The sequence below is a fragment of the Verticillium alfalfae genome, genomic scaffold (genome assembly GCF_000150825.1).
Source record: "Verticillium alfalfae VaMs.102 supercont1.9 genomic scaffold, whole genome shotgun sequence".
Classification (NCBI taxonomy): domain Eukaryota; kingdom Fungi; phylum Ascomycota; class Sordariomycetes; order Glomerellales; family Plectosphaerellaceae; genus Verticillium; species Verticillium alfalfae.
The window spans coordinates 873357-888035 of NW_003315030.1; the positions used below are offsets into that span (position 1 = coordinate 873357).

The 14679-nt window shown below is 57.0% G+C and overlaps 5 protein-coding genes and 1 non-coding gene across 6 annotated transcripts in view; 4 read left to right on the forward strand and 2 right to left on the reverse strand.

The window, feature by feature from the left end:
- Positions 1-429: 429 nt before the first annotated feature.
- On the forward strand, positions 430-834 carry VDBG_07222 (predicted protein; the record flags this gene model as incomplete). Its single annotated transcript, XM_003002605.1, has 1 exon — positions 430-834. The coding sequence occupies one exon, from the start codon at positions 430-432 to the stop codon at positions 832-834; it is 405 nt and encodes a 134-aa protein (XP_003002651.1).
- Positions 835-7292: 6458 nt separating this feature from the next.
- On the forward strand, positions 7293-8206 carry VDBG_07223 (conserved hypothetical protein; the record flags this gene model as incomplete). The annotated part of the gene is made up of 2 exons (XM_003002606.1): positions 7293-7540; positions 7603-8206. The coding sequence occupies 2 exons, from the start codon at positions 7293-7295 to the stop codon at positions 8204-8206; spliced, it is 852 nt and encodes a 283-aa protein (XP_003002652.1).
- Positions 8207-8661: 455 nt separating this feature from the next.
- On the reverse strand, positions 8662-10487 carry VDBG_07224 (beta-glucuronidase; the record flags this gene model as incomplete). The annotated part of the gene is made up of 3 exons (XM_003002607.1): positions 8662-9204; positions 9273-9685; positions 9737-10487. The coding sequence occupies 3 exons, from the start codon at positions 10485-10487 to the stop codon at positions 8662-8664; spliced, it is 1707 nt and encodes a 568-aa protein (XP_003002653.1).
- Positions 10488-10904: 417 nt separating this feature from the next.
- On the forward strand, positions 10905-13004 carry VDBG_07225 (succinate-semialdehyde dehydrogenase; the record flags this gene model as incomplete). Its single annotated transcript, XM_003002608.1, has 4 exons — positions 10905-10998; positions 11142-11215; positions 11359-11942; positions 11999-13004. 4 exons carry the CDS (start codon positions 10905-10907, stop codon positions 13002-13004), a joined length of 1758 nt encoding a protein of 585 aa, XP_003002654.1.
- Positions 13005-13258: 254 nt separating this feature from the next.
- On the reverse strand, positions 13259-13344 carry VDBG_15150. Its single transcript has one exon. It is a non-coding gene; the product is annotated as a tRNA-Val (tRNA).
- A 663-nt stretch (positions 13345-14007) lies between these two features.
- Positions 14008-14679, forward strand: part of VDBG_07226 (predicted protein) — a gene marked incomplete at both ends in the record, with an annotated part of 1778 nt that continues 1106 nt past the window's right edge. The window contains 3 exons of the mRNA XM_003002609.1: positions 14008-14069; positions 14128-14176; positions 14234-14503. Coding sequence (XP_003002655.1) covers positions 14008-14069; positions 14128-14176; positions 14234-14503 — 381 coding nt within the window. The remainder of the gene's footprint in view (positions 14070-14127; positions 14177-14233; positions 14504-14679) is intronic.

The window sequence follows — 14679 nt, forward strand, 5'->3', positions numbered from 1 at the left end:
CACCGCCACCTAGTGTTGCCACTGACGAAACCGAAAACCTCTTTGCGCCACCGTCGAACATTTCCAGTTTTATATTACCATATAGATGTGAGGGAAAGGCAGAACGTCCCATTGCTTTCGTAGTTTTTTCGTGTGGCTCATCCACCCCATGCCTTGAAAATTGGTGTAGTTCCTGGTCCTTTTCCAGCCTTTCTCGCCGTCGAGAGAGAGAAGCTCAAAGGACGCCGCTGGAGGCTCGGAGAGAGGCATTGGCGTAGATTAAGTGCAGCGAGAGATTGTTGCCATTGACAGGGTTGGCGAGGTCGATGATAAAAGTCGGCCGCTCGTCTTGTTCGAGCAGCTCTATGACGCCACAGCCATTGAGCAGCTGCAGGCCGGGGGGGTAGATACTGGCTGCTGGGGCTTCTCGAAGAACTGCCTCCGGGCTCGATGGAGGACCAGCTGCCGCTTCCAGATGTACTCCCGGAGCGGGCCGGGCTCGCGGAGCTGACATGGCCACGGGGCAGCCTGACGGTGCGGACATCATTCTCCTCGCGGAGGCGAGCCAGGAGCGCCGCGGCCGCATCTGTGGGCGGAAGAAACGGGGCACGGCTCGACATGGGTTTGGGCGAGTTTGAGAAGAACAAGGGTGAAGTGACGCCCTCGCTCTTCAGTAGTGCAAGAGCTGCGGCGGCTGTCGGTGTCCTGGGGACTCCGGAGAGATCGATGGCGCGCGGCGGCAGCAGACGAGTGCGGGGTTTCTTCAGTGGTGACGACTTTGCGCCAGGCCGTGCTGTATCCTCTTCGGACGGCCGCTTTACTGGCAGCGGGTTGGGTCTTCGGGAGGGTTGCTGAGGCTTCGTATGCGTCGACCAGGCGGTTGTCGGCGGCCACGTCGTGGACGCGTGGGGGAAGGTGGAGAAAAGAGTGTCGCGAGGTGTCGGCGTTGTGGTCAAACCATACCGACCGACTGCAGAAGACCAGTCGTCTCCGGCCAGGTGGTGAGAGCGTCTGTTCTGCCTCTTGCTGCTGAAGTCGTCGTTGCGAACGTGGGTGTTTACAGCAAAATCGGATCGGCAGACGTTATCGTGTGGGTGATCGAGGGCGAAAGAGTGGATGCGGACGTCGGTGCGAGGCGAGGAAGCAGGCGGGCCAGAGGATGGCGGTAATGAGGCGGAGAGGTGGTGCTTGTCTGGCAGGGGAGATGTTGGCCAAGCGGACGAGTGCGCCGTAATTGGCGAAGAGGGAAACCCAGGAGCACCAGGGCCTGTGGCAAAGGTAGCAGAAAGAGGCGACAACAACGACGACGACGATGCAGGCTCGACAGAAGAGAAGAAGGAGCGGCGAGTGCCACCGCAGAGGGAAGTGGGAGAGGCTGTGGGCGAGATCGGTCGGGTTGTGTCGTGGTGATGGTCGTTGGCCAACGGCATGAATGCGCCGCTTGGATGGTGCTGGTAGTGCTGGCTGGGTGAGGACGTACGTGGAGAGGCGGCCAAAACAGCAAGCAGCGCCTACCTAGAGGTACGGGCGGGGCGTGGGGAGGGGGGCCGGCCGAAGACCGACGGGCCTGGACGTGTGACAGGACAGGCGGCGGTGCCAGTCTCGATGGCGATGGAGGCGATGGCGACAGGGGAATCGAAAGAGGGGTACGGAGAGAAAAATCAGACGGCCAAGCATCCAATCCAGTGCTCCCACGGACTCTTTCCCGAATAATCGAAGTAAAGAGAAAGGAAGGAGAAGCTTGCTGTTGTTGCCTCCACTCTCTGCCCTTGTCGGGGATGGTGCGCGGTGATGACTTCCCGCGAGTACCTTAGTTCGTAGTAGAATCTTTCGAAGACAGGCAGGTACTGTCTGCGTGGGAATTGGGGTAAGACCCAGGAGCACAGCACTTCACTTCACTTCAGGGGAAAGGTGCGGGGGAGGTGCCCACTGGACGATGAGGTGGAAGTCCTGTCGGTGCTGTGGGAGGAAGCCTGGGGGCCTGGTCAGCGCGGGCACAGGCGAGAAAAGCGACAACGGTGGTGGCGGCAACTGGACGCACGAGGCAGCGCTGGCCATTGACGAGGGGGGGCCCCTGGTTGAGCCCGAGTCGTAGAGGTGATGGGACGGACAGCAGGCGAGGTAAGAACGGCGGGCGGCGATACAGGCACGGCTCGCTCAGGACAATGCCACATGCACTGGGGCACGGGTGGAAAGCGCACTGCCTGTGGTACCACTGGCGGCCGAGTGTTGTAGGAGTTCTGGATGGAAAGTAATAGGCTCGATTGTCCTCCGGGGCCAGGGGGGGTCAAGTGCTCATCGAGAGAACGTATGGGCAATCGAGATTCCAGTGGGCGGGCGATGCAAGGTCTCAATCGGGGCGGGCAGACAGGAGGAGACAGAGGGTCGATGGTAGAGGGCCGTCGCTAACAAAAAGGATGGGTCGGTCGGCGGCGGGCGGTCGGTGGCCGATGAGCGATGGTAGGTAGGCTCGTTGATTGTTGGCTCGGGAGTGATTCGGGAGCAATTCGAATGAGGAGAGATGGAGGGTAGGAAAGAGATGGGAAACTATCAGCTCAGCCAAATGGGCATGGAAGCTCAGATGGAAGGCCCGGGAATGGAAAGGAGAAATGTGCCTTGTCTCTTCTTGCTTTGCGTGGTTGCCAGCACGTCTTTCCTTCATCAGTCAGTCAGTCAGTCCCCTTAGGGCGAGCTCGTTTCTCAGCCAGCCTGCGTAACGAAGACGGGATGCGGGATGGAGCATGGAGCATGGAGCATGGAGCCCAAGCCAACCCAGAGACGGTACAGATCAGCAGCCGCGGCGTGTGGTCAGCGCCAGCCCCTCGGCCGCCTAATGACTCCCCCCCTCCTATGGGGCTGGCAGTTCCAATAAAGCCCGCCGGATAAGAGGGCCAAGAGGGCCCTTTGAGCGTCCCTGAGACGTGCCGTGGGGAATTTGGCGGTTCTAAACGCGGTCCAGACCTGTCTGTATGTGATACTTCCAAGGGATGATACCTCGTCTTGGTCGACATACGGTGGCCCTTCGGTAGCGGGCCATCCGCCGGCCGGTGAAATATTCGACGTCCCAGCCTAATACCGTCTCGATACTGCGGTTCGAATTGCAGCGCATGCCTAGAGGCATCTCTCACTAAGATACTTGGGCTCTCCTGCGTCTATATCCAGACAATGGCAGATACTTGGGGGGCTGTCTGATGATCCACCGCAGTCAAGGACGTTCGTTCAATGTGATGTACCTGGACAAACATCGCCGGCACCGTCGCCGTCACCGTCATCGTCACACTGTCACTGTCTGCTCCATCCGCCACGTTGGTTGCGCCCACCCACCAGCCCACACGCCATCATGTCTTGGCGTCCTGCTTGGGCCCCAGAAGCAGGTGCCATGCTCCTGGCCTCAACTCTGGACGCTGAGGAGGCTAGAAAGGTGCAGCAGCGACTGCCCTAGTCGTTCCACGTTGAGCTTGCGTCGGGATTCTGGCAGGCGGTCACGACGGCGATGCTCTCGCCTGCTCCACTGCTCGGAGAGCCAATTTGCTTTGATGTGAACCCGACCCTCGGAAGAAAGCTCGTCAAGAATGTACCAGATCGAGAGACGACCAGAACAGGTCCAATCGATATGTCACGGATGCTATGCCCGGGCCGCCCCCATCCAACCAGCGACCTGCCCGGGAGCAATGGCCCCAACGGCGCCAACAGAAAAAGCATTTCCCATCGTCCCATGCCCTTTTCTGAATCCCTTTTTGCCCTTCTCGGCACTTCAGCCAGGGCCATCCCTGCCGTCTACGGTCCAGAACGCAATCTGCCCCACTTGTCATCGCCGATCGTCTTTTCCTCGCTGAGGGCCACACACACACACACACGCACACACATCATGCCTCACATGTTGCCTAGTGGGCCGCTCGCCTTACCATTTAGTGGCAGACCGCCGGTCAAAGAACCCTCCAACCCCGAAGAAGCCCACCGGATCCGCATCACCGGGTGCCAACCTCGGGGAGAAAAAAAGGAATGCGCTGTGGTAAGCAGACGTTCGGGTCCTCGAAACACACAGCTGCCAAGCAAACGCCTTGTCTCGCCTCGATTCGTCCCGCCAAAGACATCCAACCGTCCGGCACCGAAACACGGGAAACGACTAAGTCGTTGAAACTCGTTCGTCCTTGAGACGACGAAGTGAGGATTCTATCATCTGAACGTAAAAGCCGAAGCAATGACGCCACGCCCCTATGACGACGTCCTTCTCTCGCCAGTCGCAGTAGCGCGGGACCTGTCAAGGTCCACCCGCTTTGCCGAGACGCCCACAGCCCTTTCCCCCCGTCTCTCCCCTGTTCGCGGTCGGTCGTGTTCGTCCCAAACAGAGTTTACGCTTCGTCGCCAGGCCAGTCCGGTGAAGCATGCTCTCCTGAAGCGCTACGCAGGGCGGGACTGGGAAGGCGCCAACAGGAGAAGGGTCGCGGGATCGACGGCAGGTAATAGACATCACTAGACGCACGGAGTATATTCCGCACCCCGAAGATCTTCGCACGTGGAATGTGCGCACGACGGCAGGCGGCCCCGCCAGACTGGGAGCGTAGAAGCCCAATGCTGCGTCGATCACGAATCTTCTACGCAGGCTCACTAGCTACGGCTGCATGTGCTTCAGATGCTATCAGGGTGCTATCCAGGTTGTCGGGGACAGACTGCCTGAAAGCCGGGGGCCTGCTTGCTCGATTGGAAGAGCAGCAGGCCGAGAGTCTCTTTTGAGCTAGAGGATCGTGATGAACGCCAGCGATGAAAGAGGGAGAGGTTCGTTTTTGGAGTCAGTAGCAAGAATGACGAGATACGAGCAGATTCTTGTGTGGGTCAAATCAACAGACCAGCGTTGGTATAGTAGTTGAGGGGAGATGTCTGCCTTCATTTACACCAATCTGCCTCGCCATCTAATCCTCTACGGGCTGCAGCCAAATTTGACGTCTGCCAACCCATCGTGCTCACTCGAGTTCGAGAAGCAATCATTTTCGTTTTGTTCAAGGTAAAAAAAACACTGAATAACACATGCTCCGAATTGAAACAGCAATCGGTCCCATTTGTTGGTGTCATTTGCCATACACATGTCCAGATATGTGAGGGTCAGCATTCAGCCAACAAATCCAACCTCATGTTCCCTCCTCCTTATTCAAGAGCCTGTGTTCGTCGTGGTAGTGGCATCTCCCTATGAGAACGAAGTCTGGCCTGCCATCACATTCTTGTTTTGGGTGATATCCTTGGACCTTCGAGGTCGGAACTTGCTATGTTCCGCGTTCCTGATTTGCGGGAGCAAGTCAGGATGGAACTTCGAGCTTGCCAAATGGCTGGCGGCACGAGTTGTTATCGACCTCGTAGCGTCCAGTGTGAGCCATCGCAGGAGGCAAATAAGCTGGTCTGGATGGACTATCGCTAAGTCTCTTACGCTACAGAATGGGAGGGCAGTTCAAAGATGCGATCCAGCGATATGGCCTGCCATTTCCCCGCCCTTAAAGGCATACTTCGGCGAGCCGCAGCTTGATGGATCGGCAACACAAGACTTCCAATGTTCTTCCACATATATAGCTCTTTGTGATGCGCCACGTCATCCCCTTCGAGGCACAACATGCACTAGTGAGACTGAGCCTCATTATTCTCGCGATGGCTACAAAAGACACAAGGACATCGAGATGGGGTCGTCTCTCGTTACTCGTGGGATCCTGGAGTGCACCGTGATCCGGAGTTGAAGCCCTAGAGAGAGCTCCTGATATGAACCGCGATGTTTGCTGTTATACATGTACATTTGTATAAGCTGACAAGATTTTTCTCCCCTGAAGTTTCCTTGGAGGTGCTGTCAGATTTCTCAGCAAAGCGAGTGCAAACCGCAGAGTTTGCTGGTTAGTAGAATGTCAAGGGAAATAGATAGTCAAGAAGTTAACTTCCTCGAACTAAGGAGCTTGTCACAGAGACGATGGCATGCCTATACTTCTGATGAGGTCGAACCATCTCACCAGGACCTCCCCAGCTGTCGGGTGAGACGCGTATCCATGTTTCCTTGCTGGTTCAGGGTGATGGGGTATGGGGGATGATCGAGCCTGGAAGGGCCAACCGTACGCGCTGTCTGTATCTATAGTGACCAGACCTTGTCCAGTTAGTAAAGATTGGGCATTCAAAATGATAGAATTCCTTCCAGCATGAAGGAGGTTGCCTGAGGTACCGCCATTTTCCTCAATCAAGGGGCAAATGTTGTTCCCAAGGGTATCGAACAAGACACGCAGGGTCGATATAGATTTCACCTCCCGCAACGGGGTCGTGTTTCGGATCTCAGGAGATAAGTTGAATATGGTGTAGAGCTACAGCGTATTGATCCAGGGCCCCAGGCATGCCGGGTTGAGCCTCGATCCTGTGACGGAGAAAGAGTCGATGGGCTATGTGATACCTCTCTCTTCTACCCCGCATTCGGAGGCGCCCTAAAATAGACAAAATGCAGGCGGTTGACAATGCGAATTGAATCAAATCGAATACAGGAGTTCACTAGAATGATGCAAGTGTAAGTCACGGCCGTAGCTATCCATGGTCAGCGGCTTTGTCTGCAACGTCGACATGTCGTCGTGAAGTGAGGGTGGAGCTCCGGCGAGCTCTCACGAAGCTTGGGCTACTACACTCCCCCAAGCCCCCCACCGGGCTAGCGGGCAGTGGGCGGCAATGGAAGGGCCACGGACCCATGATCTGCAGGTGCACCCTGAGTGCCTACTCGCGGGTGCTCATTGGCCAGGCCCCAGCCCCCAACCGCCAAATCACGACCCTCGCCCCTCATCACGGCGCTTACATCTCACCCCTCCCGGTGACAACCTGCCCCCATTGGCCATGGTCGCTGTGATTGCTCTCGCATGCCCGGCAAGACTGGCAGCCATCCCAGTACGACCACCCCAAATGCTGCAGAAACCAACGAACGGCGGGTGGCATGCCGTGAGGCCCATGGCCCTTAAACCTGCCACCGCCCACGGGAACCGGCGCGGCTCTTCTCTTTTCCCCCCTCCTTGAGAAGACGACGACGACGACGAAGACGACGAACAGACGACTTGTATCGATCCATCGGTGGCACAACACGGTCCGTGAAACTGGCATCTGGACCAATGTGAAAGACGACCTCTCTGGCGACGATTGCGCCTCGAGCGGTACAAAGAACTCCGCCACCCGACGTGAACATAGACAAAGCGAGGGAAAGACCCAGACGTAGACGACGACAACCCCTCGACTGAGCTCAACCTCGAAGACTGACAATTCATTTTCTTTCACAACATACCACCTGAAAATCCGAAACCCTCACACACGAGAAGATGAACTACCGCATCTTCCACCGCAAGTGGCCCTCGGCCAAGCGCTACATGTGGTTCAACATGCTCGCCGAGCTCATCTGCATGGTCCCCCTCCTTGTCCTCTTCGGCATCGCCCAGCCCAACACCTGGCGCACCAAGATGTGGCAGATTGGCTACGAGAATGGCTGGAACTCGGATCCTCGCATGATTCTCTACGCCCACGCAAACTATCGCCCTCTGCCCAAGATCCCCTTTGTCTGGTCACAATCGTGCGTGTTCCTCCGAATATCTGTCTCTCATTGAGTTGCTTCATACTGACCAACACCAACAGCCTGACCGACTTCAACGTAGCCCTGACACTCGTGTCCCTCTTCAGCCTCATCGTCCGCATGGTGCTCTTCATTATGAAGGTCTACTACCCCCTCGTTGCGCTCATCTTCAACATCATCCTCACGGCCCTTTGGACAACCTCCATGTACGGCCAGATGGGGCCCGATCACGCCGACCCCGAGCGCCCCTCCAACATTGCCTGGTACATCACCCGCTCCTGCGCCCCCGCCGGCGGCCGCCACAATGCCGAAAAGTCTTGCCGCCTCGCCAAGGCTTCCTTCGCCGTCACCGTCCTCATGCTCGCCGTGGTCCTCGTCAACCTCGGCATGGCCGTCTGGGGCATGTGGCCCACCGAGGCCGACAAACACCCGCACCGCAAGAACTCGCGCTGGGGCGACGACAGCGACGACGAGGACGACGAGGACGACAATGTCGAGTCGGACAGGAGCAGCCCCGTCAAGACGGGCGGTCAGTGGGAGATGGCCAGCATGGCCGGCGGCAAGGGACCCGCCAGCCCGAGAGTCATGGTCCAGCCGTACACGCCCAGGACCATGGCCTTCCAGACGCTGGATCGCAAGCTGCCACTGAGGCAGCAGTACGGTTGAGCGGGAGCCCATGCCGAGAGTGGTGCCTTTTTTTGTTTTGTTTCCTATCGTTAGAAGAAATGGCCGTGACGGGCAGGTGTGAAGCAATCTGTCTCTTCTGCTTGGAGTTTGGGACGTCAGAATTCTTTTGCTACAAGACTACTACTCATTACTGTCTGTGGAGCGTGGAAATGAAACCATCCATGGCCAGTGTATAGGCCGGCCACTCTCAAGACGGGACAGTTTCCCTCGTGTACACTACAAAGCCTACACTGTCTGAGCTGCAACACAAGCATGACATTGTCAGAACGGGTTCGAATTCAGCCTTTCTTTCGTGATATGTAAACTGCACATATGCCCGTGCTACGAACCGTGCCGTCGTAGTAGTCAAGTTTTCCGGGAGCAAGGTGCCTTCATTGCGTGGCGTTGCCCCTTTGTGTCAAAATTTGTACAGTATCGAAACACTGGCCCCTCCCTCATTCTGCCCCGGCCTCTCCGAAACTCACGAGGACAGCCTGACTTGCCGGCACCTCCACCTCCACCACACCCTCCCGTACCTCGACCCTCTCTCCAACCGTGACATTGCGCAGCCTCACGGGCCTCCCCTCTGCCAGTTCCTGGTTATAGCTCCAGCCGTCCCACGTGATACCGGAGATGGCGTCACTGCCGTTTGCAAAAAGTCTCTGCACCCGTGCCGACCCGTCCAGCCCCGGCACGGCAAAGGCATAGCGGAACAACGGGCGGGCCGGGGCCGCGGGGTCGGGAATCTCGCCGGTGCCGTTGACGGTTGAGTTGTGAGCCTCAAGGTTGAGGACGAGGAGGCGGGCTAGTGTTGAGTTGTGGTACGCGGCATAGGCGGCGGCGCGTGGGGTGGGAAGCGAGATATGGGCAACGGAGATGCGGGGTGGCGGCACAGCGTGACCGGGCGAGAGCATGGCGGCCACGGCGACGTTGCCGTAGTAGGGGGGCTTGGTGCCGGCTACCGTCGTGGATGTGGTGATGGGCTGCCAGCTGGCGTACTACCAAGGCGTTAGTACAGAGTTCAGGTAACGAGGGGCAGAAAGAACGAGTCATTTGCGAAAGTTACCCGGTAGTCGGTGCCCATGTGCATGTGCACACGTTTGATGCCGACAGAGGCCGCGTACAGGTTGAAATCGATGCCCCAGAGGGCTGCTCCGAAAGAGTTGGACAGGCCTGGTTTGCCCTGGTGATAGAGGGAGTTGTGCTCCCCTAGAATATGAGGCGGGACGTCATCGTGGTGGGCCGTCAAGTCGCGATATGTCCTCACATGGGCATCGACGGACTGCGCTGTCTTATGATGGTTCATCAACGTGTCTTGAAGGGTGACTCCGGGACTTTCGGCTCCACTGATGTAGTTGTGCGTCGAGAAGAGCTTGACGTTACCATCGCGGTTGAGACCCTCGGACCACTGTTCACTGGCCTGGAGAGGGTTGTAGACACCGCCGTTTGATGGGGCGACGTAGCGATAGAGATCATCCTCTAGCATGTCAGGGCATGACTTGCCCAGAGCGTCCCTGATTTCCCTGGTACCGTTCAGCCACTCCTTGATGTATTCTTTGGCGTTCCAGGTCAGAGGCCGCACTGGACCCTGAGCAGAAATGGAGAATAGGTCAGGCTCATTGCCGTACTCCCACAGGTCCAGGTTGGCTTTGCCAATGGCCTTACAGGCTAGAGGCACGGTAGCCAGTAAAGCAGCACGGCCTTCAGGTTTGATTCCGCCGATGCCGAGATTGAAGCCATGTGTGAACTTGGTGTTGTTGAACGTGCTATAGGACTCGAAGAAAGATGGGCCAATATCAATGGTCGTAGGGTAATCCTTCGACCTCTTCAGGTCATAGGTGCCGTTGACGGCATATGGGAGAGACTCATCGTACAAGGCATAGTCTTGGGTGTTGCCGCCAACGCGAACATAGGGTCGTACGCCCTGGAGCTGGCCTAGGTTTTCAAGCAGAGTATCGGAGAACCGATTTGGGTGAGATTTGTTACCAGCAAAGTCGGGCCAGAAGACAAACTCGATGGAAAAGCTCATAAAGGCATCGAAAATGGGGCTCGTACTCTCGACCCCAGGCACGACATGAATGCCATCAGCCGGAGAAGTAAGGGAGGCTACGACAAGTAGCAATGAGTACAGCATGTCGACAGAGGCTCGCAACTGCGGAAACTGTCTCAAAATGATACCGGCTCGTGAATGAAGCCATGGTGCCAGTGCGGTAACAGCGTCGCGGGCTCTCCCGGCCACAGCAACGAGAGGGTCCAAGATATCATGTTGGTATGGGGCCATTACGTTGGTGCCGCGAGTTCTTTGGACATGACACTTGGCTTAAGTGCCCCTTGGCGAATTTCTCAACAGCAGGCGATCCTGTGGAGGATGAGAATTGCGTTTCGCGGGTAAGATGGCACAGGTCGTCGTTGGCCGCCGCGTGAAACTCCAAATTGATGATGAAGGAGAGACGTTCACGCTCAGAGGTAGGGGGTGACATCTCTCATGGAGGCTGCATCAGGGCAAGAGGTCTTGCCCGCTTCTTGGCATTGCTTATGCGATGAGAATCAGATGAAGACTCTGCCTTCCCTTACAGGTAGGTAGGTCTGCCGGTCCTCCTCTTGTTGAGCCAGATGTGGCACGGCTGTCGGCGCAACCAACGAATGGCATGGTCATAGCTCCTACCTACTCCTCCTCCGCACTTACCTAGCAGCAATCATGACGGCCTTGAACCCCACTTCCCCCATCGCACCTGCCTATAACTCGAGGACCAAAGCCGGGTGGGCGCTGACACCTGGTAGCCCCTCCCCTCGTTGTCCCGGCCCGGTGCTCAACGCCGAATGAACGTCATAACGTGATCAGCGAGACTGGCTGCATTCCGAGTAATTGAACACACATCATCTTCAACCTACCCCTTCGCAGTTCTTGGTTGCACGCCTGAACCACCTGAACCAGTGAACGAGGCCAAACAACAACTCGTCTATTCCACAGTTCCTGCCAGCCCACCCGCCCACCAATGCGGCCCTGAGGTCCTCCTCCATCACCCTAATTAAAGCCCTGCGTCTGCACCCTGGCCTTCACGTTGCCGTGCCTCGGCTCACCATCATGCTCAGCATCCTGCCGCGCCCCGGCAACCCTCAGAGGCTATTAAAGCTTTCGTCTCAGGTCACAGCCAGGAGGCCAGTTCAAAACTCTTTCGTGCCCTTTACTCTTCGAGCCGCTTCAACCATGGTCCCCAAGGCACGCCCTTTACCCAGACCCAGCCCCCGAGACCTTGCTAACACTGAAACCTCAGCTCAACGACCCTTCTCTCCTCAAGCAGGATGTATGCTACGTCAACGGCCAATGGGTCAAGGCCAAGTCTGGCAAGACGTTCGAGGTCCACGATCCCGCCACCGGCAAGCTCATCGGTACCTGTCCCGAGTTTGACGGCGCCGATACCGAGAAGGCGATTGCTGCCGCCGCCGAGGCGTTCAAGGACTTCCGTCACAAGACGGGCCGCGAGCGCTCTAAGCTGCTTCGCAAGTGGTATGATCTCATGATGCAGAACGCCGAAGATTTGACCACCCTCATCACCTGGGAGAACGGTAAGCCCCTGGCCGATGCCAAAGGAGAGGTCACCTACGCCGCCAACTTCTTCGAGTGGTTCAGCGAGGAAGCCCCGCGCATTTACGGCAACACCATCCCTTCATCTGTGCCCGGCAACAGGGTCTGGACCATCAAGGAGCCAGTTGGTGTCTGTGGCTTGATCACCCCGTGAGTTCGCCGTCAGTCCCGACCCCCGCTGAATGCCGCCTGCTAAACGTTGGCAGTTGGAACTTCCCTGCCGCCATGGTCACTCGCAAAATCGGCCCTGCCCTCGCCACAGGCTGTACCGTGGTAGCCAAGGCGCCTGCTGAGACGCCCTTCACCTCTCTCGCCCTCGCCGAGCTTGCTCATCGTGCTGGCATACCCGCGGGCGTCGTCAACGTCGTGACCTCTCATCAGAACACTCCCGAGGTCGGCGAAACCTTGACCAGCTCCCCAACCATTCGAAAGGTTTCCTTCACCGGGTCCACCAACGTCGGCAAACTCCTGATGCGCCAGAGCTCCGACACGTTGAAGAAGCTCTCTCTCGAACTCGGCGGCAACGCTCCCTTTATCGTTTTCGATGATGCCGATCTCGACGCTGCTGTTGCTGGAGCTGTTGCTTCCAAATTCCGTTCCAGTGGCCAGACATGCGTCTGTGCGAACCGCATCTACGTTCAGCGCGGTCTGTACGATGCATTTGCTGCTCGCCTCGCAGACCAGGTCAAGGGTTTCCGCGTCGGCAACGGTTTCGAGAAAGGCACGACCCACGGACCTCTCATTCACGATCGCGCCGTCGGTAAGGCTGATGCCCACGTTCGCGATGCTACAGCCAAGGGCGCCAAGGTCCTGGTCGGTGGCAACAAGATGGAGGGGAGCTTCTTCGAGCCAACTGTCCTGACGGGCATGACGCGCGACATGGCCATGGCCGAGGAGGAGACGTTTGGCCCCGTGGCGGGCATCTTCCCCTTTGATACCGAGGCCGAGGTTGTTGCGATGGCAAACAGCACAACCTTTGGTTTGGCTGGCTACTTCTTCTCGAAGGACTTGCAGCGCGTGCACCGTGTCGCCGAGGCCCTGGAGGTGGGCATGGTCGGCGTCAATACGGGACTCATTTCCGACCCTGCCGCACCTTTCGGTGGTGTCAAGGAAAGTGGGTTTGGAAGGGAAGGCTCGCTTTACGGTGTCTCGGAATATCAAATTACCAAAATGGTCACATATGGAGGCATGGGTCAGCCTCTGCAGGCATAGTTCAGAACTGCTCTTTAGTCTTCAAGCGAATCTAGGTAGATGCACAATGCCCATTCCCTGACCACTCTGTGACCTCGATCTGAGGTAAGCTGACAGCAGCGAAAGAGCTTTCCATGTGCCGGTATAGTCCCAAGCATCTACGTTGAGAAGACCATAATTAAAGAAACCTATTTCCCAAGTAGATTTCGTGGTTCGGGTAACATGCACCGCCCAGAGCAATGGCCCACATATGATCCGGTCGTGATGGCAAAAGTTGTCTATGCCAGGGCTCGAACCTGGGGCCTTTTGTGTTGCATACGGGATGTAAGACAAACGTGATAAACCACTACACTACACAGACAGCTGGTTATTTGCCAAAATATTGCGGTTTATGAAGAGTTGTAAATTATGATCATGACACTGTCTTCAACAGAAGCGCAGAGGAAGGACGCCTTGAGTCGGTAGTCCGATACTTTGGGATGTCGAAGAGTCTCGCTTGTATTTTCTCTGTGACGACCAGGCATTGTCTTCTCCTTGAATTTCTGATGGAAAATTGTCATGTTCCAGTATCATGTGGTTGACGAAGGTTTACGGCGGAGAATAGCCCGTGTGTGCCTTCATGACTCCGCTTGAGGGCCTGACTTCCTCTTGTTTGACATCAGCCTCACCCCTTCAAGCTGAGTTTGGAGACCATGCGGATTGAATGGTGATTCTTGAACCTGCTCACCCCTTGAATTTCTGTTCGATAGCCTCTTGCGCAAACGCATATTTTTAGGCGCCGCAATCAGCAGAGGTCCGAGCGTACTCTAGCGTACACATAGTACCTATGCAAGCTATGGTACCTAGATACTAGGTACATAGACACTGTAGCTTCTGCATCAGGTCCCTGAACCAATGGGAGGTCAGCCGTCCCGCCTTGCCTCTTTCCCTGTCGCGACTCCACGCGACGTCAATCGGCTGTCGCAACCTCTCCAAGACTCGTGTGGTTGACCGATATTCCTCTAACGATCGCCCACCGCCCATTATGGAGATCGAGACGGACGAGGAAGTCTTGCGGCAGCTTGCTGCAGGGGGCGCCATGGACTAGTAAGTGGCTTGCCTTCCAGTGCTCTAACATCTCTGACCAGGACCTAATCATCGCCAGCGCTCAATGGCCCAACCTGCTCCAAAGCATCCTCTCAAGACTTGACAAGGTGGGCAGACCTCTCTTGTTGTTGGCTTCAATGCTGACCATACTCTTCTTTCTCTAGATCGCACATGACGAATTTCCTATCCCGGCCCTACCACCCCCTCCCCAGCAGGCCAACGCACCAGGCCAACAAAGAACCCTTCCGCCCCTCCTTTCCTCGTCACTCGAGACGCCCACCAGCCGGCCCTCCTCCCAGGATGCCGACAAGGAGAACAACCAACCCCAGAACTCGGCTGCCACTACCGAACCCACCGTCACAGATGATCCAGAAGAGGCGCCGGCGCCGGCGCTTGCCAGTAACCCTGCCGCCAGGCGTGCTCCCGCCCCAACTGTACGGCATGCTCACCGAGATCAACAATGTCCCTGACCAAGAACTTCACCAAATTCCCACCCGCATTTTTATTCAGCGGGGTCCTCCGAGCTACCTTCTTGAGGCCGCGGCAAGCACTACCGCCACCTCGCTTCCTAACTCCACCGCGCTTCGACCCGCGTCGTCCCACGTCACTT